This window comes from Mobula hypostoma, chromosome 3, assembly GCF_963921235.1.
Source record: "Mobula hypostoma chromosome 3, sMobHyp1.1, whole genome shotgun sequence".
Classification (NCBI taxonomy): Eukaryota; Metazoa; Chordata; class Chondrichthyes; order Myliobatiformes; family Myliobatidae; genus Mobula; species Mobula hypostoma.
Genome location: NC_086099.1, coordinates 194524848 through 194550328, shown reverse-complemented (window position 1 = coordinate 194550328; position 25481 = coordinate 194524848). Strand labels below are relative to the sequence as shown.

At 39.9% G+C, this 25481-nt stretch overlaps 1 protein-coding gene and 1 long non-coding RNA gene across 3 annotated transcripts in view; one reads left to right on the top strand and one right to left on the bottom strand.

Annotated features, from left to right (window-relative positions):
• Positions 1-25481, bottom strand: part of LOC134344474 (uncharacterized) — a 190622-nt gene that overhangs the window by 18849 nt on the left and 146292 nt on the right. The gene's annotated exons all lie outside the window — the stretch shown is intronic.
• LOC134344473 (enhancer of polycomb homolog 1-like) overlaps positions 1-25481 on the top strand; it is a 213511-nt gene that overhangs the window by 115796 nt on the left and 72234 nt on the right. For both annotated transcript variants that reach the window (XM_063044344.1, XM_063044343.1), the window contains one exon: positions 17847-18006. In XM_063044344.1, the coding sequence (XP_062900414.1) occupies positions 17847-18006 (160 nt within the window). The remainder of the gene's footprint in view (positions 1-17846; positions 18007-25481) is intronic.

The following is a 25481-nucleotide window of genomic DNA, read 5'->3' as shown; positions in this document are numbered from 1 at the left end:
TTTGAAATGATCACTATAGAACAGTTTTGTGTTGTAGTTTTTTAAGGTAAGGTTCTATAAATGAATGCTTTAAATATAAGAGCATTAAAAAATAACTGGGAATAGGAAATGGGTTCACAAGCATGTCCTACAGTTTAACATGTCTAGTATGCTCCAGATCTCATTCTTTATGATTGTTCTAAGAGAAATTAATCAAAGTAATTTTGCAGTAGATGGGGGAGGGAGTAGACTCATTGCAAGATACTTTTTAGTAATTTGCTATTCGATCAAAGGGATGTTTTGAGAGTGTTTCTGGGGTGGTGGCAGGTATTGGGAAGTTTAAATGCATAATTATGTAATGTAAACCTTAGAGACTGTAGTGAGATAGCCCAGAAGAATGAACTTCAGCAGGAGTTTAACAGAGACTAATGGGGTATTAGGAAGGTATTTCAATTTCCTGTGGGTGGGAATGTTGTGTAAAAATAGAGTAGAATCTAAATGCCTTAAATTTTATGTGACCATGAATAAAGTTTGTGGTCATCAAAGGTTGTGGACAAGATCCCCTTTGAGAATGTTGCAGCAGTGGTATGGGTGACTTTCCAGTATTTGAGATGAGGAAATTAATGAGCTGTTTGAATTAGAGGAATAATCCAAGTGTGTACACATAACCAGGAGTTAATTCATGAAAACATAATTTGACCACTGCAGATACATGGTATCTGGGCAGCAGCACTAGCAGGTACCCAAACCATTCACAGTTTTTAAATCGGCTTTGTAAAATTAAAATTTTGAACAGGTTAGAATTCTAAGTTTTAAATGGTTTCCAGTTAGTAAATTTTTTATGCTTTATTGGGCAATCTACCTAATTGCAAGATAGCAAAGGTGGCATAATATAAAACTAGCTACATTGATGGGCACAGTGGAAAATTCTGATCTCTGGCAATTAAAAGATGCAACAAATTAATGCGTTTTCAATAGATTTTCTTGTTAGCAGTGAAATGTAAGATGGCATTTGGGAAGAATTTAGCTTGGTTTAGCACCAGCCATTGTGAATTACATTGAATTTTGTCACTAGTTCAGACTATCATTTACCTACTCAAGTAAATTATCTTTAGCATTAAGCAGAAGTAGCAGCCCATTGATAATAATAGTACACAGAGCATTGTTACTAGAGCTGATTTATGACTGGTGGTATGCTGTTAAAATTCATTCAGATTGTAACTGTATTTACTTGGAATTTCTTTACACTAATATCTTGGGCTAAATGTTTACAAAATACCAATCTATATGTTGGGAAAAGTCAGGGCAAGAGCAGAGAAGGGCCATGTACCTCCTCCTTACTATGTTACAATTTAGTGAGATTATCTGAATGTTTCCTTCATAACCTTGCTGCCATAAAATCTGTGTGTGAATAACAACAGTTTTTGAATTCTGAGTAGACACAGCTCTCCAACATACAGCATTCCAAATATTCACAATTCTTGACTGACATGAGAATCTGCAGAAGCTGAAAATTCTGCCCCAACACACACAATCCTGGAAGAACTCAGCACATTAGACAGCATATACAGAGGGAAATAAGCAGGCAACATTTTGGGCTGATGCCTTGCATCAGGACTCTTAACTGCAGTTTCTTTGCCATGAATAGTTGCATTAATCCCAGATTTACTGTTTTGGGGAAGTGGTTAATGCTATGATATCTAAATTGTGAGGTACACTTAAAATCAGTGTTTAGTATATAAATTTGGTTAGGCCACACTTGGAATATTGTGTACAGTTCTGTTTGCCCCCATTACAGGAAGGATGTGGATTACCATCATGTGCTGTAAGAAGTTGGTCTAACAGGTTGTTTTCTTTGAAGTGTAGGAAGCTGAGTAGAGCCCTGGCAAAAGTTCATAATTGAGAGGTGTAGTTAGGATAGTCGGGCAAAATTTTGTTCTTAGGGCAGAAACAGCAAGTACTAGAGAAGTGCATTTAAGAGGGGAAATTTTTAAAGGAAATATGATGAGCAAGTTTTTGTTTATGCAGTGGTGAGTGCCTGGGGAGTTGTGGAAACAGATGAGGTTTTAAGAAGCTGTTAGACATACGAATGTGCAGTGAATGGAGAGGCATGTACAGCCCCAAGAGATTAATTAGAACTCTTCTGTGCAGGCATTGTGAGCTAAAGAGTCTGTTCCTGTGCTACACACACAAAATGCTGGAAGAACTCAGCGGGGCAGGCAGCACCTGTGGAAAAGAGTATTGTCGGCGTTTCAAGCTGAGACCCTTCAGGATGGTAGAACAAAAGATGAAAATTCTGCATTCTAGATATTGTAATGAGATTGTTGAAAGAATATTTATTCTCATTATTCTATTGCAGCTGGTGGCTCTGGGATTGACCAGACATCCTTAGAAATTTGGGAGAAACTTAAGGTGGAGGTTGCAGAGATGTATAATTCTGCTGTTTTACTAAGAATACTTGTGAATATTATCCCATCTCCTGTTACTTCCGTACTTACAATGCCATTCTTGAGTTCCTAACTTGCAGTATTTGCCAGTTCATTGCTCCCTTGTCCCTTGACAAATCAAGCTTATCTATTATCTCAGAAATGCATTGAGATTTTCTTTACCATTCAATTGAAACACTAAATTTAAAACCTTAGCCATAAAGTTGTTATACAGCTTTGTCTATTGTCAAATATTGCCTTTTATTCATTATATTCCTTTCTCACTTTTTATTCTGGGGTTTTCATTGCCTTTTTGAAACCTCTAAACCCTATTGCATTTCAAATGTCGTTACATTTGCCTTTTTACAACCCCCTTAGTATTATTTCAATAAACTTTTTGTATCTGTTTTCTTATATCAATGATTGTCTCCTTTTGTTCGCTTTTATATTGTAAAACAAAACATAAAATATAAATGCTGAAGGTGTACTACAAACTGATTTTTGTATTATTGGTTATGGTGTTAGTTTCACAATTTTATATCCAAAGAGTGACTCTGGCTTCACCTTTTGAGCTGCTTCTTGACAGTGGCACAGAACGTATGATTAAAAATCTGGAGTGAATGTTTTTACTGAACCAAAACCTCACCAGCAGATTTTTTTTTTGCTTTGCTTTACTTATCCACTGGCCTATCCTCAAACAAATTTGTAAGATAAGACCCGTCCCACACAAAGCCATGCAGTTTATCAGTAATAAGTTCACACTTTTCTAAATGTGAGTAAATTTTGTTTCAAACTGATATTTTGAGGAAAGCAGGTTACTTGAACTCATCAGATTTGAATTGAGCTTATTGAAACTGTATTTTGGGAGAGGTATTCTGCATTTGCTTTTGTATAAAGCAATTGTGAAGTAACTTCTTAGTCTAGATTTGAGGAGCAGGAAATGTTCTTTTCCAGTTGAACAAATGTTTGTGCACCAACTTTCTCCACTTAGTATACAAATTGAACTCATTAGATATATTGGAAACTGTATCTGCTATCCCCTTGTCATAATCATACACATCAATGATAGTAATCAGATTAACTGAATCAGTGTAAGCTTGATCAAATTGTACTTTCTCTCCATTGAGATTTCCCAGTCTTCCAGTTTCCTGCTACTTTTTGTGGCTTTGTATGCATGAGCTTTCAGATGATGCATTCTTTTAAACTCATCCTAGTAATGATTTCCTTGGGAAATGGTATCTGACATCCAGTTGTTCAAACCCCATCTCTCGCTGTCCGAGTCCCTGTTTGTTTTGGAGTCCCATGAGACTGCCCATTTGCCAGTCTGGCAGGATTGGTGCACCAAACTGTCATTAACATACAATGTAGAAAATTCTTCTGAGATGCTGAGTTATCTATCAGGATGAAGGTTCCTGCTGATTTGAGATGCTGATCATAGCCAGGAAAGCAAATAGATGGTGAAACAGTCTTCTGGAATGAAAATTATAGGTTCCGGAGGTTCTATTAGTAACTGTAGCCAGACTATCCTCAATGTTTCTTCATCCCATTTTGTTTATTATCCTGCTCTGATTGAAATTATGAATTTGACTGTTTTATTCACTTTGCCTCATTAAAATTGTGGGAGAAAATTGTAATAGATGTTTATTAGAGGACCATGTGCTCTACTTTCAGTTGTTTGTTTTAACCTTGTTTTAATTATTATACAGTAAAATGTGAATACTGGGCCAAAGGCAAACACGAGGAAATCTGCAGATGCTGGAATTTAAAGCAACACACATAAAAATTGTTGGTGAATGCAGCATGCAGCAGGCCAGGCAACATCTATAGGAAGAGGTAGAGTCGACGTTTCAGGCCGAGACCCTTCGTCCTCTTCCTATAGATGCTGCCTGGCCTACCACGTTCACCAGCAATTTTTATGTGTGTTACTGGGCCAAAGGACTCATTTTACCCAATAATTTTAAAAGCAACCAATAGAAATTGGAGTAACCATTCTGCTCCTCACCCCACTGCATGATCATTGGCGACCTGAAGCTTCTACACCACTTTCTTGTACTGAGCTGCCTTTGCTTAGTTCATTTGATGTCCAATGGTTAATTTTTCTTATTCCAATGCAGAAGGAGGTTCATTCAGCCCATTAAAGTGGATAACCTCACATTTGGTATATCCTTGTTTGTTTATATCCTCTGCAGACTTCTGTTCTATATATCTTACTGTACATACTATTTATTACAGGTTACTATAATTTGCACATTCACATAGAGGCATGACATAAAGATTTTTACTCATGTATGTGAAAGGTGTAAGAAATAAAGTCAATTCAATTAAGTCTCAATATATTACAATTTTCACCACCAACCAGCTTTGATATACCTGCAAACTTTTGATATATTAATAATTTTTCAAATAATTATTACAGATTATGAATAGCTGAGAACCTGCCACCAGCAACTGCCACAGCCTGCTAGTCACAACTTCCCTGCCCAAAACACATTTGTATTCCTGTTCCCCAACAGATTATATTTTTGTGCATCTGTGCTGATATATTAGCCTCGATTCCTTCGATAGAATTTGTTTAAACTTATACATGCTTTCAGCAAGCTTTTGATATCTTTTTACAACTTAATATTGACTATTATTCCCAATACTATTATCTCCTAGCTGCTGTTTAATTGAAGGTTCTGGTATTTTGTTTGTTCACTCATTGGATTCTCAAATGTGATAACCTAGGAAACCATTTCAACCTCTGAGAGATAAAAGGCTCCTGTTATCAACAGATTTGACAATATCTGGGTAGATGTTTGGTGAGAGGAGGAGAAGAAAAGGTGGTAGGAATATTGATATTGTCAATATCACACCCATTAGTGGCACTAGAAGAGACTGAGTTGGAGAGGGTGGACCTAAATTGATCAGGATTTCTGAATTTGGGAAATAGCACCAGCCGAAAGAGCTAGGTTGGCCTCTGCTCGCTATTATTTGCCCTCTCTCATTTGAAAGTTTATTTTACTGATATGTAATAAAACTGTGGGCATTATATCAGAATCAGGTTTAATCTCACTGGCACATGTCATGAAATTTGTTTTGCAGCGGCAATACATTGCAGAACATGATAAAATTATAAATTGTAATAACGTGTGTGTGTGAGAGAGAGGGGGGAAATACTGAGGTTCGTGGGTTCATTGTCTATTCAGTAATCTTATGATGGAGGGATACAGCTTATTTTTGAAATGTTCAGTGTGTGCCTTCAGGCTCCTGTGCCACTACCTTGATGGCAACAGTGAGAAAAGGGTACATCCTGGGTGCAGGGTGTCCTTAATGACAGATGCTGCTTTGTTGAAGCATTGTCTTTTGAAGGTGTCTTGGGTGCTGGGGAAACTAGTGCCCATGAGTACAACTTCCTGCAGCTTTTTCGGATCCTGTGCAGTGGTCCCTCTGTACCAGATGGCGATGCAGCCAATTAGAATGCTCTCCACAGTACATTAATTTGCAAATGCCTTTGGTGATATATTAGTTCTTCTCAAACTCCTTTAAAAAAAATATATATATAGCTGTTGTTGCGCCTTCTTTGTAATTGCATTAATATGTTGGGCCTAGGATAGATCCTCAGATGTTGATACCCAGAAACTTGAAACTGCTCACCCTTACCACTTCTGGTCCACAGGAGTAACATCCATTCATCTGGAAAGCTTTATCTCATGTGATCAAAGAAAGCCCTAAGTGTGGCAGGTTATTGGAGATTTTTTTTGTGTTTTCTGCAGAACTGTTTTGGAATCACTAAGTAAGTTACAGTTATCAGGTTACCGTGGGCTTCTATATTGTCTGATGGAATCACTAGTGTTTGTTTACCGGTGCATGCATTTCAGTACCTCATTCATAGTTTATCCATGTAACTAGTTTAAAGATTCTTTAATATAGGGTTAATTCAACATGCAGATCACTTGCCATTGAGGATCTTCAAATTGAAAGATTAACTGTATTCCTTACATGCAGATGTAGCATGATTTGAGTATAGTAAGGTCAACTAATTTTATGTTCATCTACTTGTTCTTAAATAATGTCTCATAAGTATGCTTATATCGTCTCCATATTAAGTGCTGCTTTTCAGTTTAAAAAAAGGGCATCCGTTAGTCTTGCGAGACCATGGATCTGCACCTGGAAAGTCTTCAGTCTCCAGGGCACAGGCCTGGGCAAGGTTGTATGGAAGACCAGCAGTTGCCCATGCTGCAAGTCTTCCCTCTCCACGACACCAATGTTGTCCAAGGGAAGGGCATTAGGACCCATACAGCTTGGCACCAGTGTCATCGCAGAGCAATGTGTGATTAAGTGCCTTGCTCAAGGACACAACAAGTTGCCTCGGCTGGGGCTCGAACTCACGACCTTCTGGTCGCTAGTCCAGTGCCTTAACCACTTGGCAACGTGCCCACACTAATAGTGCTTTTCAATAGTGCAATCAATAAATACAAAGGTAAACTGCTGAAAATACTCAAATCATGCCGCATCTGTGTGGAAGGAAAACAGTTAATCTTTCAAGTTGAAGGTCCTTAATCAGAACTCTGAAGGAGCTGATAAAAAATTAAAATAGTAGGCAACAGAAAACTCATTTATCCATGCAGACTGAATAAACGTGCTCCACACTGTGCATTTGGTTTCAGCAATGTATAGATCATGTTGTGAGTTCAAAATGCAATATACTGGTTTGGAATAGAATAAAATCATTTATCAGCTTGTATTAGTTTAGATATTGTGTCCAAATTATTTCTTTTAGTCATCCAGAATTTTATCCTAAAAGGCAACTGAAGTAAGCCCTATTTTAAAAATAAGAACAGGGTTTTGGTCTTAAAGCAGATCATGTGCAGTTTGAAAATTTAGTGCTGCCAAATTTCCTTATGTTTGCAGTTGGTATTTTTGTCTTATGGAAATATTCACTGCTATTAGCTTTTGGCAATGGTTCAGATACAAATATAATTTAAACATTGGGTTTAGTGATTGTTTGAAGTAGATACAGGTGCAAAGGGGCACCACATAAAGGCTATTTGTAGAACAACTATAGCATTGGTATATTAATTAGAATAATCACATATCCTATGGTTATGCAGCAGGTCCTGCAAACTTTGTGCCACTGTGAAGGACATCCAGTTTATGAAGTTCAGAGCTGTGATCTGACGTCAAGGGTCTTTATACTTCAGGACCTAAATACTGCCTGAGTGATGCCACTTATGCAGAATGTTCCTTCGCACCTCTAATCCCAGAAGTGATGCTGTAATCATAGCCTTGAATTTCCATAGCCTGTCTTAGTTTTGGACCATATTTTGTGTAATTGTGGCTAACTAACCCATCAGTTTTGAAAGGAAATGCTCAGATCTTGGTGTTATTTCTGGATGATTACCAACTACGAACAAAAATGCATCCAATCCAGAAGGGGGTTGTTACATGATAGCTATGCCCTCGTTAAACAGCAGTAGGTACCAAGAGCTCATCAGAAATGTTGCAACTTTGCAAGACACCACAAATTCTGTAATTCTGTCATCTTCCTAATAACAGAAATACATAATATGTATGCTCTGCTGAAGGGGGATCCAATTAGCTAGAAGGAAGCCAGTGGCTTCACAGATCTCAAACCACTCTGCCCTATTCTCACGAAGGATTATGCCTTTCAGAACATTAAAACGCATGTGCTTTTGTCATTGCTGCAAGCCAGGGAATCAATATTGTTTATCATGCTATGTATGTTTGTTACTTGCAGGAAGATGATAAAAATACATGTTCTGTAATTCCCTGGTATGTCTTTATTCTGTTCTATTTGGTACTCTTGAGGTCGGAAAGTCACAAATGGTGCCAGTTCAAAGTAAATTTATTTGCAAAGTACATATATATCACCATATAATACCCTAAGATTAATTTTCTTGAGCTCTTTCTTTACTTCAGCTCACACATACAGACTCTCCTGAAAATCAAGTTTCACTTTGAAGTGGCCTAGAGCTCTTATTTATGAATCTTTAACAAAACAGATTTTTAAAAACATTTTTAAGATTGTGTTGTCTTGGGTAGATACCTTACCTCAAATGTACAGTGTTTTGATAACTATCAGCTGTTGTGTTTTATGCTTTTTAAAGTTATAAAATGTCTATATAGTTTCATTAGTGTGTCTCTCTTACATTTTTATTTGAACCATCTGATTAAACAACAAATTATGTAGCTTTGTTGTGGGTGACACAGTTAGTAGGGTATGTGCCTCAGTTTACCCCAGTCCAGGTTAAATCCTGTCTCTATGAAGATTCCACATTCTCCTTTTGACTACATGAATTTTCTTCATGTACTCTTTGCTCCCAGATCCCAAAAATGTGCTGGTTGGTAGGGTCTTGATGTGCAGAATTAACCCTCCATTTGCCTCGACAGATACTGCGTGTCCCACTGGTTTCCCTTCAGTTTGTTTTTTGTCGGTTGATAAGCTAGTTGGCTAGTATAAATTGTCCATAGTGTGTTGATGTGTTGTAGAATCTGGGAGAAGATAATGGGAATGTCAGAATAAAAATGGATTAGAGTAGGAATAGTTTATTTTCAAATATGAGATTTTCAGTATAGACTTGGTGGGTCAGGTGTTTGTTTCTGCACAGACTTTTATGGATGGTTCATTATTGGTTATTTTGAACATGGAGATGTCTAAAGCTGCTATTTTTAATCTATGTGTTAAGACATTTTAAATGAATCTGGAATGGTTTGAAACGTTCTGGGGGAAATAGACTACCTTTCAGAACTCAAGTTGATACTCAAAAATACATTTTCTGATTTTTTTAAAAATTCAAAATAATAATTAATAAATAAGCAATAAATACCAAGAACTTGAGAAGAAGAGTCCTTGAAAGTGATTCCATAGGTTGTAGGAGCATTTCAATGATTGGGCGAGTGTAGTTATCCCCTTTGTTTCAGAAGCCTGATGTTTGAGGGTTAATAACTGTTCCTGAACCTGGTGGTGAGTCCTGAAGCTCCTGTACACCTTCCTGATGGCAGCAATGGAAAGAGAGCATGTCCTGTAATGGGGGGGTCCATTAATGGAGTGTAGACCAATTACTGGCTTAGAGGGTCTTGCAGGTGATGATTCCATAAGACATGGGAGCAGAATTGGATCATTTAGCCCTTCAAGTCTGCTCTAATAACACTGCTACCTTCACAAGTGGATGCTGAAGTGAATGGCACAGTGGCTGTTCCAGCGCTTCCGCCCAGCAACCCCACAACCCTGATTCATTCGTAAAGCCAGTGACGTTGTGGGGATGGAACTGGACTCTGGTGTCTGAAAAGAGGATGCTATCTAAGTTGCATGCCATCTTGGTCAATGTCTCCCATCCACTACCTAATGTACTGGGTGGGCACAGGAGTACATTCAGCCAGAGACTCATTCCACCGAGATGCAGCACTGAGCGTCATAGGAAGTCATTCCTGCCTGTGGCCATCAAACTTTACAACTCCTCCCTTGGAGGGTCAGACGTCCTGAGCCAGTAGGCTGGTCCTGGACTTATTTAATGATTTACTGGCATAATTTACATATTACTATTTAACTATTTATGGTTCTATTACTATTTATTATTTATGGAGCAACTGTAACAAAAACCAATTTCCCCTGGGATTAATAAAGTATGACTATTAACCTTAACTAATCGTGGGACAATTTACAATGACCAATAAACCTAGTAAATCTGGACTGTGGGAGAAAACCAACACATTCCATAGTGTAGACTTACAGACTCCTTACAGAGAATGTGAGGATTGAACTTTAAACTCTTGGACACCCCAAGCTCCAATAGCACCACACTAACTGCTGTGTTTTCCTGGGACCCACCTACTCTCCCCCACTCTTTCACCCCACACACATAGATACACACACATGTTATATGTAATATGCTTTCCATACCATGTAATTGGCATTTGATTACTCCAACAGTGCCAGCTGATGCAGGGGATCTTGCTAGATTACCAACACATAGTGCGATCTTAAAGAACGGCAGTAATGTTCCCAGGACTGTTCCAATTTGAAAACTGAGACTGCTTGTAATGAATCATTACTAAACAGATTACTAATGTAGTTGCAGTGCCTTTTGCAGATACTATACTCTGCTTATTGTAGCCAGTGGTGGAAGGAATGAGTGTTAATATTGAGCTGTGAAAGAGCTGCTATTAAAGTTAACTATTCATGTAGTCACAGTGGAACCAACACTGGACGCCATTTTACCAAGTAGCATCTGAATAATACATTCCTTTGAAAAACCAGGCTTGGGCTGACAAGTGACAAGTAACATTAGAGTCATGCAAGTGCCAGGCAATGACCATCTCCTACAAGAGATGCTCTAACCATTGTCCCTTGACATTCAGAGGCATCGCCCTACTTATTAGCATTTTAGAGGTTACCATTGATGAACAGAAAGTCTAGCCATATATAGCCATAGAGCAGATCAAAGGCTAGGAATCCTGTGGTGTGTAACTCACCTCCTGACTCTACAAAGCCTGTCCACCATCTACAAAGCTCAGGTCAGGAGTGTAATGGAATACTTGACACCATCCAGTACAAGGCAGCCCACTTGATTGGTACCCCTTCCACAAGCATCCAGTCCCTCCACCATTGAACAGTTGCAGCAGTGTGCACTGCAACAACACACCAGTGTTTCTAAGACAGCACCTTACAGACCCACAACCACTACTGCCTAGAAGGAGAAGAACAGCAGATGCCTAGGAACACCACTTTGAAATCCCCCTGCAAGTTGCTCACCATCCTGACTTGGAAACATATGGCCATTCCTTCATTATCACTGGGTCAAAATCGTGGAATTCCCTCCCTAACAGCACTGTGGGTGTACCTACACCTCAGGGACTGCAGCAGTTCAAAAAAGCAGCTCATCATCTCCCTCTCAAGGGCAACTAGGGATGGACAACAAATGCTGCCTTAGCTGGCGAAACCCACATCCCGTAAATGAATAAGTATGCATGATGACTTGACCTTCACAGCTGCATGTGGCAAAGAATTCCACAGATTCACCACTCTCTGGCTAAAGAAATTCCTCATTTCTGTTTTAAAGGATACTCCTCTTTTCTGAGGCTATGTCCTCCGGTCTTAGACTCTTCCACCATAGGAAACATCCTCTTCCCATCCACTCTGTCAAAGCCTTTCACCATTTCATAGGTCTCAATGAGGTCATCCCTCATTCTAAATTGTAGTGAATACAGGCCCAGAGCCATCAAATGCTCAAATACATGCCAATTGACTTTTCATAAGTTGCTATCTAGACTTAAACACCAAAACCACTTCCTGCAAAGCATCACCCTGTAAGTGTTGGTAATCTATTTATGGTATAGGAAGAGACCATCCTCATAGATTTCCAGAATATTATTTTCTTTGTTCAGATTTTTTAAATGATTGGGTTTTCCCTCTGTCACTCCCCACTTTCAAGCAGCTTCATCCAGGCTTCCATTGCTAGTTAACAAAAAATTTCCTTGATTATCATTTAACTTAAATATGTGCCCCTTAGTTAATTTCCTATTCCTGATCCAATCACAATGTCATGGAGGTCAAGAAAGCTCATCAACCCTTCTATTCCTCAGGAGGCTAAAGAAGTTCAGAATGTCCTCATCAACTCTTACCCATCTTTATTGATGTACCATGGAATAAATTCTGTCTGGATATAAAACAGCTTGGTATGGCAGTTGCCATACCAAGCTCAGCGCATTACAAGAACAAGCCTTCCCTCTATAGACTATATATTTTAGAGATACAATGTGGAACAAGCCCTTCTGGCCCAGCGAGCTGCACCACCCAGCAACCCACTCATTTAATCATACCCGCAGGACAATTTGCAATGACTTCTGGCTACCTCTGTAAACCAGCTTAATCAAAGACCTGACCCAGCCTGTCGTTCTGTCCTCTTCCCATCGGTACAAACCTGAAAACGCGTATCACCAAGACTCAAGGAAAGCTCGTATTCCACTTCTATTAGACTTCTGAATGGACCTCTTGTACGATAAAATGGACTCTTGACTTCACAATCTTTGTCGTTAAAATCTTGCACTTTATTCTGCAATGTTATTGTTTTACCTTAATCTAGCTAAGTGTACTGTGTAATGATTTGATCTGTATAAACACTGTGCAAGACAAACTTTTCATTGTATCTTGGTACATTTGACAGTAATAAATGCATACCAATATTTGTTCATGGTAATAGGGCTATTCGGTACTCAGTTTTTCAGAATCAGGTTTATTATCACTGGCATGTGACGTGAAATTTGTTAACTTAGCAGCAGCAGTTCAATGCAATCTATATACTACTAAAACTTCCATGCTCTGTCCATTTGTCTGTTTGTGACCTCCAGTTAGTGCAAACGGTGCATTACAGCAGCACTTTTTTTGGCTAAATGGAATTTAAATGCGCTAACTTACAGAATGCAGGCAAAGTTCAGGGTTATATATTCGTATAAAATTGTTCATTCGCCAAAATAAACAGGCTCCCTTTTGGCCCGAGACCCGATCGGCCATCATGGAAATCGGGACGTGACAGCCCGACGCATGTGCACGGCCATCCTCAGCAGCGACACCTACCGAAGAAAAAGGGCAGGGCAGCTCTATTTTGCGGGTCACATTCTGCTAATCACCATCAGCATGTGCAGGATTGGGACAGAACTAACTGCCACCCATCAATAAGAGATAATTAAATGTTATTGTAATGACATACTTCGAGACACCCATAAAACCCTTTGCTGCAGTCAAAAGACAGTGGTGACTATAACACGTCCATTTAGGGGAGTGCCAGCCACGTCATCAAGAATAATCGGCATCCTTTGGTGTTACTGCTTCGTATCTTCTATCCAGCATTAGGGTTAAAAAAATGGTCAGCTTAGTTATGCTGTGTGGAAAGGGAAGGGGGACATTATGGTCGAGAGATGACGTCAAACGTCGTCGGGAAATGGCAAGGAGAGGGAGAGAACAAGAATCGATGAGGCCAGGGCTGCACGACTCCAGGATCAAAGAGTCAGGACAAAAAAAGATGAGAGAAGAAGAGACAGAGGAGGAGAGGCATGCATGTCTCCAGGATCAGAGACAAACAACAAACAGCAGAAGAGATGAAGAGACGGGGGATGAAAGGGCTGCATGTCTCCAGAATGACGGGAGGCACAAGGGTGGCAGATAAACCAGAAATAATGCCATCAAAAGTGTCCTTCGTTAAATGAGGAGCGGCTATATTTGCTTTACTACGTGTAGTTCTTCTTTAATAAACTGAGGTTTTCTACTTCAGTTTTCAAAGCAAAGCGATACCAGTAGCATCCTGGTCACATCAGACTGCACTACCCTTCTCCCAAAGGGTGCCCCAACGGGTCACCCCGTTGTTTAGTACATAATATAGAAGAGGAAAATAAATAAATAAGTAAATCAATAACAGAATATGTATGTTGAATAGATTAAAAACTGCAGAAAATAGAAATACTGTATATTTTAAAAAGTGAGGTAGTGTCTAAGGGTTCAATGTCCATTTAGGAATCGGATGACAGAGGGGAAGAAGCTGTTCCTGAATCGCTGAGTGTGTGCCTTCAAGTTTCTGTACTTCCTACCTGATGGTAACAGTGAGAAAAGGGCATGCCCTGGGTGCTGGAGGTCCTTAATGGATGCTGGCTTTCTGAGACACCATTCCCTGAAGATGTCCCAGGTACTTGTAGGCCAAGATGGAGCTGACTAGATTTACAACCCCTTTGCAGCTTCTTTTGGCCCTGTGTAGTAGCCCCTACCCATACCAGACAGTAATGCAGCCTGTCAGAGTGCTCTCCACAGTACAACTATAGAAGTCTTTGAGTGTATTTGCTGACATGCCAAATCTCTTCAAACTCCTAATGAAGTATATCTGCTATCTTGCCTTCTTTATAACTACATTGATATGTTGGGACCAGGTTAGATCCTCAGAGATCTTGACACCCAGGAGCTTGAATCTGCTCACTCTGTCCACTTCTGATCCCTCTGAGGATTGGTATGTGTTCCTTCGTCTTACCCGTTCTGAAATCCACAATCAGCTCTTTCGTCTTACACCATTCCACTAGTTGACATATCTCACTCCTGTATGCCCTCTCGTCACCACCTGAGATTCTACCAACAATGGTTGTATCATCAGCAAATTTATAGGTGGTATTTGAGCTTTGCCTAGCCGCACAGTCGTGTATATAGAGAGTAGAGCAGTGGGCTAAGCACACACCCCTGAGCTGGTCCGGTGTTGATCGTCAATGAGGAGGAGATGTTATCACCAATCTGCACAGATTGTGGTTTTCCGGTTAGGAAGTCTGGGATCCAATTGCAGAGGGAGGTACAAAGGCCCAGGTTCTACAACTTCTCAATCAAGATTGTAGAAATGATGGTATTAAATGCTGAGCTATAGTCGATGAACAGCATCCTGACATGGGTGTTTGTGTTGTCCAGGTGGTCTAAAGCCATGTGGAGAGCCACTGAGATTGCATCTGTCATTGAGCTATTGTGGCGATAGGCAAATTGCAATGGGTCCAGGCCCTTGCTGAGGCAGGAGTTCAGTCTAGTCAGTCTCAAAGCATTTCATCACTATCGATATGAGCACCACTAGGCAATAGTCATTAAGGCAGCTCATATCATTCTGCAAATAATGACAAATTAAATAACTGTTCAACAATCTGAGATAAAGTTCTACAAATATAATCATTTTCTATAGTTCAAACACATGCTTCTCAAAAATATTTGGTTTCTTAATCCTAGTCTATATTTTATATAATTGGAGCACCTTGGGAAAGTTATTTTGCATCAAATAAGAGCTGAGTGATTGCCTGTATATAATATAATTTCTGACTGCAGTGCATTAAGGCTTAAATACAGTGGATTCCAGTCAATTGGAACACATCAGGGCCAGTACATTTTGGCCCATTTAAGCAACTGCGGTTTCATGAAAATGTTTGTTTATTTATTTGGAAGATGTGCAGAATAGGCTCTTCCGGCCCTTTGGGCTGTGCCACCAGCAACCCCGATTTAGCTCTAGCCAAATCCTGGGACAATTTTACAATGACCAATTAACCTACTAACAAGTACTTCTTTGGACTGTGGGAGAAAACCCACACAGTCAATAGGGAGAATACACAAGCTACTTAGAAGATGCCGGAGTTGAGCTCTGAACTCCGGCTGAAGCTGTATCAGTATTGCACTAACCGCTATGCTGCCGTGGTGCCCTTTTTTAATAGTTAAAAATGTACTTTTTTTAAAAAACACACACTGCTATTTAACTGAATAACAAATTATGTAAATAAATGAAATACAGAACAGATTAGAACACTACTAATGTTACAGTACTGTAAGATTTTTAGTTCCTAATGGTTGGAGGAATTCATCCAGTGTACACTGCCATGTTCTTCTGATTAACTGTAAACGAGCAAAATCAGCACAGACATCTAGTGCAGGTAATGGGCTGCCTTCATTATTGCCTTCCTGCATGATGTGGTGTCATTATCCAACAATAAATTTCGTGGCATTCTTTGTCGTCACTAGCCCAAGCTTAGATGTGTCATCTTCATCATTTTCCTTATCTTATACTTCCCACCTTGGTGTTTTGATACAATGCTTTCAATGATTGCATCCTCCAAAAATTCTTATTTTCATTGTAACATTCAAGATGATTGTCAATACCTGCAAATTCTTCATATTTCCTAACTTCAAGTAGTGAAACTTGATTCATTTTCAGATTTAGATCTTGGTACCCCAGTTACCTGTCAGTGGGTGAGTAGTGTTATCTGGATGACTATTAGTCATTGCTTTTTGAATTTGCATCCTTCAGTGCAAGCACATGCAAATGATGTGAGTTAGAAATTGTTCGGCAACACTCTCCTGTCCCAATTAAGTGGCATAGTGTCCCAAATAAATGAAGGGAATACCAGCTGTTTTCTCAGTTTTTGTTCTTTTAAGAATTGGCCCAAATAAGTGGTGGCCCAATCCTTCAGATTCCACTGGACATCCATTAATTTTAGATTGATAGTGGATGTTATTGCAGGGAAATTTTGAATCTTACATATGTTATGCAAGCATGGAGCAACTAAAGCCGTTCTGTGATCTTCTACTCAGAGCAATGCGTAAATTAATGTCAGGTTTGCTGTCTATACAGTAACTCTGATATCCAGTTAATACTCAGTTCCTACTTTTTTTATAGTGATAAAATTTTCCCAGACTAATGCAACACACACAGAGTTGGAGGAACTCAGTAGCTCAGGCAGTGCTTGTGGAAAGGAATGAACAGTTAACGGTTATAAGGCCAAGACCTTTTATCTAGGATATTTATTGATTTCATGTTAGTTTATGCTATTGCAGAGAATTATGCAAGCAAGGGGCAATTAAAGATGCTGTAATCTACACAGAATCCTGACCTCCAGTGCTAACTGTGCATAGTTGTTCCTCTGACAGCATGGGGTTCCCTAGAGTGCTGCAGTTCCATCCCATATCCCAAAGACATGCAGATTGGTAGATTATTTAGCCTCTGTAAATTACCCTTTAGTAGGTAAGTGGCAGAATCTGGGTAAAGTTGATCGGAATGTGGAGAGAATAAAGTGGGTGCTTGATGGTCAGTGCAGACTCTATAGGCCAAAGAATCTTTTTCCATAATTGTATACTTAAATCAATAAGGCTAAATGCTTTTGAGAAACTTGAGTTTGAATTTACTTGTATAACCTATATACTAAATAAGATTTAGCTGTAGAACTTCATAAATTTTTTTGCTTTTTTTTATATAAATGACTTGATCATTCAGCAGGCTTCTCTGATGAGCAACCAAGAGAGACTGTTCTGTTCCAAATTTTTTATTTATGTTGTATTCTGAATTTCTATTTTGCACTACGTTATGAGGATGCTGATGCTTTGGCATTTCTCATTCTGACTACTGTTCAATGACCTCTGCTGGATTAGTATATGCAACACTGTCAGTTGAATCAATAAGGTATATTCTCTGAGTCATGTCCTAGGGGCAGGATGGCAATGTTTCTATGAGATCACATTTCAGTGAGCAACCAATGCCTGCAGGATGTGGGAAAATTTTCTTTTTTTTAACATTTATATATGCAAACAATAATTACTCAGAGGCCTGCCTGATAAAAGATATGTTAGCTGTATGTTTATTATTCATATTCAAGCTATGGTTTTATTCACTTACTGTATTGTGCATTTTTCTTTTAATAATTTCTCCCTTCTGCATGCAATCCAAAAATAAAGTTAGTTAATGTTTTGCTGCAGATTTTGGCAGCATGGACAGGCTCAGTTATTTTTGCAGAAATCCTTAGTTCAGTTGAATATTTGATGATCAGCATTGTAAGCAAGGTTTTAAATGCTAGTGCAAATTTTGAGACTGAAAGACTTTGAATTATAATTAAAAATGCTGCAAATGGAAGTGATTGTGCATTAATGTATTTTCTTGTTCTCTTCAGGAGCATCATCTTCAGCGGGCTATTTCAGCACAACAGGTTTATGGAGAGAAACGGGATAATATGGTTATTCCTGTTCCAGAGGCGGAAAGCAATATTGCCTACTATGAATCTGTCTACAGTGGAGAGTTCAAGATGCCAAAGCAGCTTATTCACATACAGCGTGAGTATGAAATTTAAAGAATATAATGTTTGCATCTGTGTTAGCTGTAACGGCAGTTGAAACCTGATGAATCTCTCCACTTTTTCCATGTAACTCGAGACTAGTACATACTGGAGCACTTTTACAAGTTACCTTTCTTCACATTTTGTTTTGCTCTTTCAGTGTAAAGTTCCTTTCTCCTGTTTTACTTGGGACATAAGAAAAGTGTGATCTTGTAACTCTGGCTCAGAATCTTGTATTAAGTATTAATGTTCAAGAATCTCAACCTCTGTTTCAAATAAACTGAACCTCCACTATCCCCTTGAGTAGAACATTTCAGAGATTTACTACCTCCAGGAGCAGATTTTTTTCCCTGCACTGTGTCCTGAATGGTCAACTCGTCAATTGTTTTTTTTATTTCCTTGTGACCAAGGAGGAGGCTATTTGGCTTATGAAGGCAATGTTGGATATCAGCAGTACCTTTCCCAAATTATTTTTCCACTGACATTCTCTCTCACATACACATCAACCCCGCCTTGATTCTCCTACCACCCAGTTATGCTGGGGCGGGGGGGGGGGGCGGTCATTAAGTGTTCAATTTACCTGTAAGCCAGCACCCAAGGGAAGCATACAATAACAGGAACAACATGTAAACTCCACTCAAAGCACTGGAAGTCTGGATTGACTTGAGTGCTAGAGCTGTGAGGCAGCACATTGTGCCACTGCTTCTTGACACTGTGATACATGTTGCCAAACAAAATATTGTTTCCATTTCAACCCTATCAACCCCAACAGGAATTTTATACTTTAAATAAAACACCTGCTATCTTACAAAGGCCACTTAAAAATTGCCTATATGCTTTTCTATCCATTTTTCAGTCTATGGAAATGTATTACCCATCTGCACCATGTGATGTAATTTTGGTTGATTTTTTTTTCTCTTTGACCCCTTTATTGAAGGCTTACTATAAATCCATTTACACTACATTCACAGGTTCTAATTAAACTTCAGAAGAACACTAATACATTCAGCAAACACAATTTCCCTTGCATATTTCCATCTTAAGCCTGTTTTAAGTACCCTGTTTGCTTTGATTTTTCACCTCTTCTATTTGTGACCAGTAAAACATACTATTTATCAGAAGCTGAGGGATTAGCAAAGGGACCCAGGTGGACTTTCTATACATTATAAATGCTGACATACAGGTGTTACATGGGATTAGGTGGACCAGTGCTATTTCACCCTTTATAATTAGGTTTAATTTCAAGAGTAACAAAGTTTTACTGCAGTTATAGAATGCCTTGGTGAGACAAAGTCTGGCATATTTTGCATATTTGATTTCCTTATTGAATGAATATATTAGCCATGGAAGTAGTAAAGATTTACTGGACTGCTTCTAGGAATTGATTTTCAGAACACAATGCTGGAAAAGTTCAGATCACACAGTATCGGTGGAGGGTAACAAGCAGTCAATGTTTCAGGTTTTTCAGTCAGAGTAGACTCTGGCTGTATTTTCTAGAGTTTACAAGATTGAAATTTACAAAACTTAAAGCTTGAAAGACTAGATGCAGTAAGGATGCTTTACTTGGGGAGTCTAAGACAAGGAAAATAGTTTATGGCTGTTTGGAAATCTAAAATCTGCCCTTTTCTATTGACACAATAATGCCAAAGACAAAATAAACATCTAAAGCAAAACTTATATAAAAAATCTAGGGTGCCTAAGGTTTGCACAGCACTGCATAACGTAAAAAGGAGTGTTCTAAACACCAACTCCTGTGGGACACCATTAGTCACCAGCAGCCAGCCAGAACAGACTCCTTACATTCACACTGTTTGCCACCTGCCAGTGAGTCTATATTCTGTCTGCTGGTATCTTTCCTGAAATACCTTGGGCTCTTGTTAAGCAGCCTCATGTTTGGCACTTTGTCAAAGGTTTCTGAAAATCCAAGTGCACAACATCCACCGATTCTCCTTTATCTGTCCTTGTTGTTTCCTCAAAGAATTCCAACTGATTTATCAGGCAAGATTCCCCCTTTATGAAGCCATGCTGACTGGCCTATTTTATCATCTTCCCAACCATGGAGGTCAGGCTGACTGGCTTATAATTTCAATTCTTCTGCCTCTCTCCCTTCTCAAAGAGTGGAATGGAGTGGTGTTTCCGATTTTTCACTCCTCCGGAACTGTGCCCCCAGAATCTAGTAGTTCTTGAAAGAACATTACCAATTCCTTCACAATCTCCCCAGGCACTTTTTTCAGAACCCTGGGGTGTAATACATCTGGTCCAGGTGACTTATCCACCTTCAGATCATTCAGCTTCCCAGGCACCTTCTCCCTTCTGTCCCATGACATTCTCAAACCTCCAGCATAATATTAGTGCTGTCCACCATGAAGACGGGTGCATATTACTTAATTCATCTGCCATGTCCTTGTCCCTCATTACTACCTCTCTAGCATCTTTTTCCAGCAGTTGGATATCTATGCTTGCCTCTCTCACTCTTTATATATCTGGGGAAAGAAACTTCCAATATCCTCTTTGATATTATAGTTTAGCTTACCTTCGTATTTCATCTTTTGCTTCGGGATTGTCGACTCAGACCATAAAAGGCCTGCGTTGGGCATTTTCATTGCCTTACAAGGTGCAGATTGGAAGTCTATGTGGGATGCCACTCCTCACACAGAGAGAGCAATGTGTGATTAAGTGCCTTGCTCAAGGACCCAAACAGGCTGCCACAGCTGAGGTTTGCTTCCTTATGGTTTTAATAGTTGTCTTCTGTTTTAAAAGCTTCCCAATCCTGTAATTTTTGCTCTATTATATGCCCTCTTTTGCTTTCATGTTTTTGACTTCCCTGTCAGCCCCGATCCCTTTAGAATCTACTACTACTTTGAGCTGTTTCTGTTCTGTGCCTTCCAAGTTGCTCCCAGAATCTCCAGCCATTGTAGTTCTGCCATTATCCCTACTAGTGTTCTTTTCTAATCAATTTTGGCTAGCTCCTCTCTGATGCCTCTGTAATTCCCTTTATAAATAAATAATAAAGGCATCCGTTAGTCTTGCGAGACCATGGATCTGCGCCTGGAAAATCTTCACTCTCCAGGGCACAGGCCTGGGCAAGGTTGTATGGAAGACCAGCTGTTGTCCATGCTGCAAGTCTCCCCTCTCCACGACACCAATGTTGTCCAAGGGAAGGGCATTAGGACCCATACAGCTTGGCACCAGTGTCATCACAGAGCAATTTGTGATTAAGTGCCTTGCTCAAGGACACAACACGTTCAGGTCGTTAGTCCAATGCCTTAACCACTTGGCCACATGCCCACACAATTCCCTTTATTCCACTATAATACTGATATAATTCTGTTTTTAGTTTCTCAGTCTATCATATTATGATCTGTCCCCTAAGGGTCCTTTACCTTGAGCTCCCTAATCAAATTTGGTTCATTATACAACACCAAATCCTGAATAGCCTTTCCCTAATGCATTCAAATATAACACCTTTAGTCCTGTATTTGTCACTTTTTTGATATTGTCCCATGTTACACTGCAATTCAGCACAATAACTGCAATTTTGTCCTATCATCTGATAGACTCACTGCATACTGCATCTAGTTGAAATCAGTTGCTCCATCTCATCCCTATCACTCTAGTTCCTGTCCCCCCACCACTTTAGTGTAATCCCTCCCCAGCAGCTTCAGCAAACTTGCCCACAAGGATATTGGTTGGTCTCCCTTGGATTTAAGTGTAACATGTCCCTTTTGTACCCAGAAGTGATCCCAATGATCCAGAAATCTGAAGCCCTGCCCCCAGCCCCCTGCAACAGTTCCCCAGCTATGCATTCATATGTCAAATCATCCTATTCTTGTCCTCACTGCCATGTAGCACAGGCAGCAATCTAGAGATTACTACCTTCGAGGTATTGCTCTTCAGCTTCCTATCCAACTCCCTGAATTCTCCAGGGCTTCCTCCTTTTTCCTACCTATGTCATTGGTGCCAGTATGTACCAAGACAGCTGGCTGCTCACTCTTCAGAATGCCGTGGACCTAATCTGAGACATCCCTGACCTTGGCACATGGGAGGCGACGTACCATCCAGGTGTCTTTCACATCCACAGAATCTTGTCTACTTCTAACTGTGGACCCCTCTATCACTACTGGAGTCGTCTTCTCCCCACTTCTGAGTCACGGTGCCAGAGCCCCAGTTGCAGCGTCTCCGCTCAGCAGTATCCAAAGTTATCTACTTATTGAGGGGAACGGCCACAGGGATACTCTGCACTGGCTGCCCATTTCTTTTCTCTTCCTGACAGTCACCCAGGTACTCCCCTCCTGAATTTAGGGGTGACTACTTCCCTGTAGCTCCTACCTATCACCTCAATTTTGCGTATGAGCCGAAGGTCATCGAGCTGCAGCTCGGTGCACCTGGTGCATATGTGGTTATTAAGGAGGCTGGTGGTCTTTCAGAATTCCCACATCTCATACAAAGAACACAACATAGCCCTTGGAGCTATTCTCAATACACTTACTGACAAAGAATGCAGAAGAAGAAAATTACCAGAAACTAACTTCATCCAAGCCTCTTGAGTCAGAGCATCCCCATTCGAACACTGATCCACTCACACAATGGCTACTCCACTTGTCCCTGCCTTATTGCGAATGAATCACGGCTCAATTGGGCTACTGGAAAAAGTCAAAAGCCTCCAAATGCTCCTTTTTAAATCGCTTGCCCTGACTTGTGTGTAGCCTCCTCTCAATTAGGCTGTCGGAAAAATCTATACATATTATGAACGATTTTACTGTATTTTTAAGCACAAATGCATACTAATTTTGAGTGCATGAATATTATTTATATTTTTCTACCAAAAATTTACCAATGAGTGAGTTATTGCACATAATAGCACTGTAAATCAGCTACGGTTACCATTTTTGAGCTTCATGATAAAATTCTGTACCCTTGTCATTAATTTCAGTGCCATCCATAGTCTTTACTGTAGATTGAGCCAGATTGATTATGTCTTTACTGGTTTTGTATTTTAATTTAGGGATGTGAATGTTTCTGGAAAGGCCAGTGCTCATTCTATTGGCCTTCTGCTGGAACCTTTGCAATGTTCATAATGGAAGTGCTTCTACAATATTGCTGGTTTATGAAACTTTGAACTATCAATAGTGAAATCCGGATGAGGGAAGCTGAGAAATGCAAGTTTTCTTTTGAATGATTGGTTTGTGGTGCTGCTGAGTAGCTTACAGTTGCAGGATTTTTCTTGGGTTTATAGATCTGTTGTACACTGTAATGGAAAACATGCTTCCTGCTCAAAGTATATACTGTAAATGGCAATAATAAATTTCACTGTATATTTTTGATTTATTAAATTCAACTTAAAATTATTTGGAATTCAACTATTCCCAAGAGCTGTCTTGCCCTAGTGGGCCACCCTGCTGCAACCAGCAGAAGGAAGAATTTTATGTTTTTACTGGTGAATGGTGAATAAGAGACATCTTGGGAATCAAAGTTGGCGGTGAAAACATCAATAATTTCAAATGTGCAGATGACACTGTGCTAATTGCAAGTAAGGAGGAAGAACTACAAAACATAATTGATAGAATTGTTGAAGACAGTGCAGAAATGGGTCTATGTATCAATTGCAAAAAGACAATGTATGGTGATATCCAAAAAGCAGGAGAATCCTATCTGCAGTCTGAGAATAAACGGGGAAGACATAAAACAAGTACAGAATTTAGGAAGCTGGGTGACATCAGATGGCAGGTGCGACTTGGACATCAAGAGAAGAATAGGGATGGCAAAAGATACCTTTACGAGAATGAAGAGTGTACTGACCAATACTAAACTAGACATGACAACCCGCCTCAGAGTACTGGAATGTTATGTTTATCCAGTTATGTTATATGGCTCAGAATGATGGACAAAATCTAGTAACAGGAAACAAGTTGTAGCAGCAGAGATGTGGTTTTTGAGGAGGATGCAACGAATATCTAACGAGGATATCATGAACAGAGCAAACACAAAAAGAAATGTATGAGATCATGAAATGGTAATGTAACTTCATTGGACGTGTGATTAGGAAAGTGGAGTTAGAATGCACGGTAATTATGGGAAAGACTGAAGGAAGAAAGCAAAAGGAAGACAAAGACAAATGATGATGGAGACAGCAGCCAGAGAACTGGAAATGAATACCAATGAATTGGTCCACTTGACCTGAAACAGGAGTGTGTGGGCCATGGCAGTCAAAGCACAAACTGGGCACGGCACCTGATGATGATGACTGGTGAATGGAGTCAGAAACGGACGGAATTATCCAGGGTTCCTACTGCACAGTTTTGTAAGTAATACATTAATGATAGGCAAAATGCGAGAATCTTTTACAGAAGTGTTACTGGTATCCAATAGCATTGGACTGGTTTAGGATAGATTTATGAAAGGGAAATTTTGCTGACAAATTGGTGTATTTAGATTTATTCAAGGAATGAATAAAGGTAATTAAGTGGAAGTGGTGTGTTTGGACTCTCCAAAGGCCTTTGGTAATGTGCTGCATAAGAGCCTATTAAACAAAATCAAAGGACATTGGAGTATATACTGATGTAGCTAGAAGACTTAGTTAGCAGACTAAACAATTAAGGATTAAGGAAGTGACATCTACCATACTGAGGTCAGGTGGCCATTCTCAGACACCTCATACCTAACCCTTAAAGACCCCATTCTGGACCATCAGTAAATTGTCTGCAACACCATCACTAACTTCATCAACTCTGGGGAAAACTCTCATCCACTGCCACCAACTCATTGTTCTCTTACCCCACACTACTTGTACATCCTACCTAAGATCCACAAACCTGACTGTCCGGGTAGGCTCATTGTCTCTGGCTGCTCCTGCCCCACTGTACTTGTGTCATCATATCTTCTATCTCCCTTGACTCAGTCCCTCCCCACCTACATCTGTGACTCTTCTCGTGCTCCAGGCCTCCTCACTAACTTTCAATTCCATGACTGCCTCATTTTCACCATGGATGTCCAGTCCAGTCCAGTTCTCCCCCCCTCCCCCGATCAAGAAGGCCTCAAAGCTTTCTGCTTTTTCCTGTGTAACAGAATCAACCAGTTCCCACCACCATCCTCCATCTAGTAGAACTGGTCCTCACCCTCAATAGTTTTTCCTTCAGCTTTTCCTACTTTCTCTAGACTCAAGAGGTAGCCATGGGTCCCTGCTATGCCTGCCTTTATGTTGGCAACATAAAACAGTCCATGTTCCAAAGCTGCCCTGGTAATGTTCCCCGCTACTCTTCCTCCGCTACATTGGCGACTGCATTGGAACTGCGTTATTCACCCATGCTGAGCTCTCAATTTCATCAATTTTGCCTCCAACTTTCCCCCTGACACCCCGCTCCTCTCTCTGTCTCTGCCACCCTCCATCTCTGGAGACAAACTGTTCACGTCTTTTCTAAATCTACCAATTTCCACAGTTATCTTAACTGTACCTCATCCACCTAGTCTCCTGTA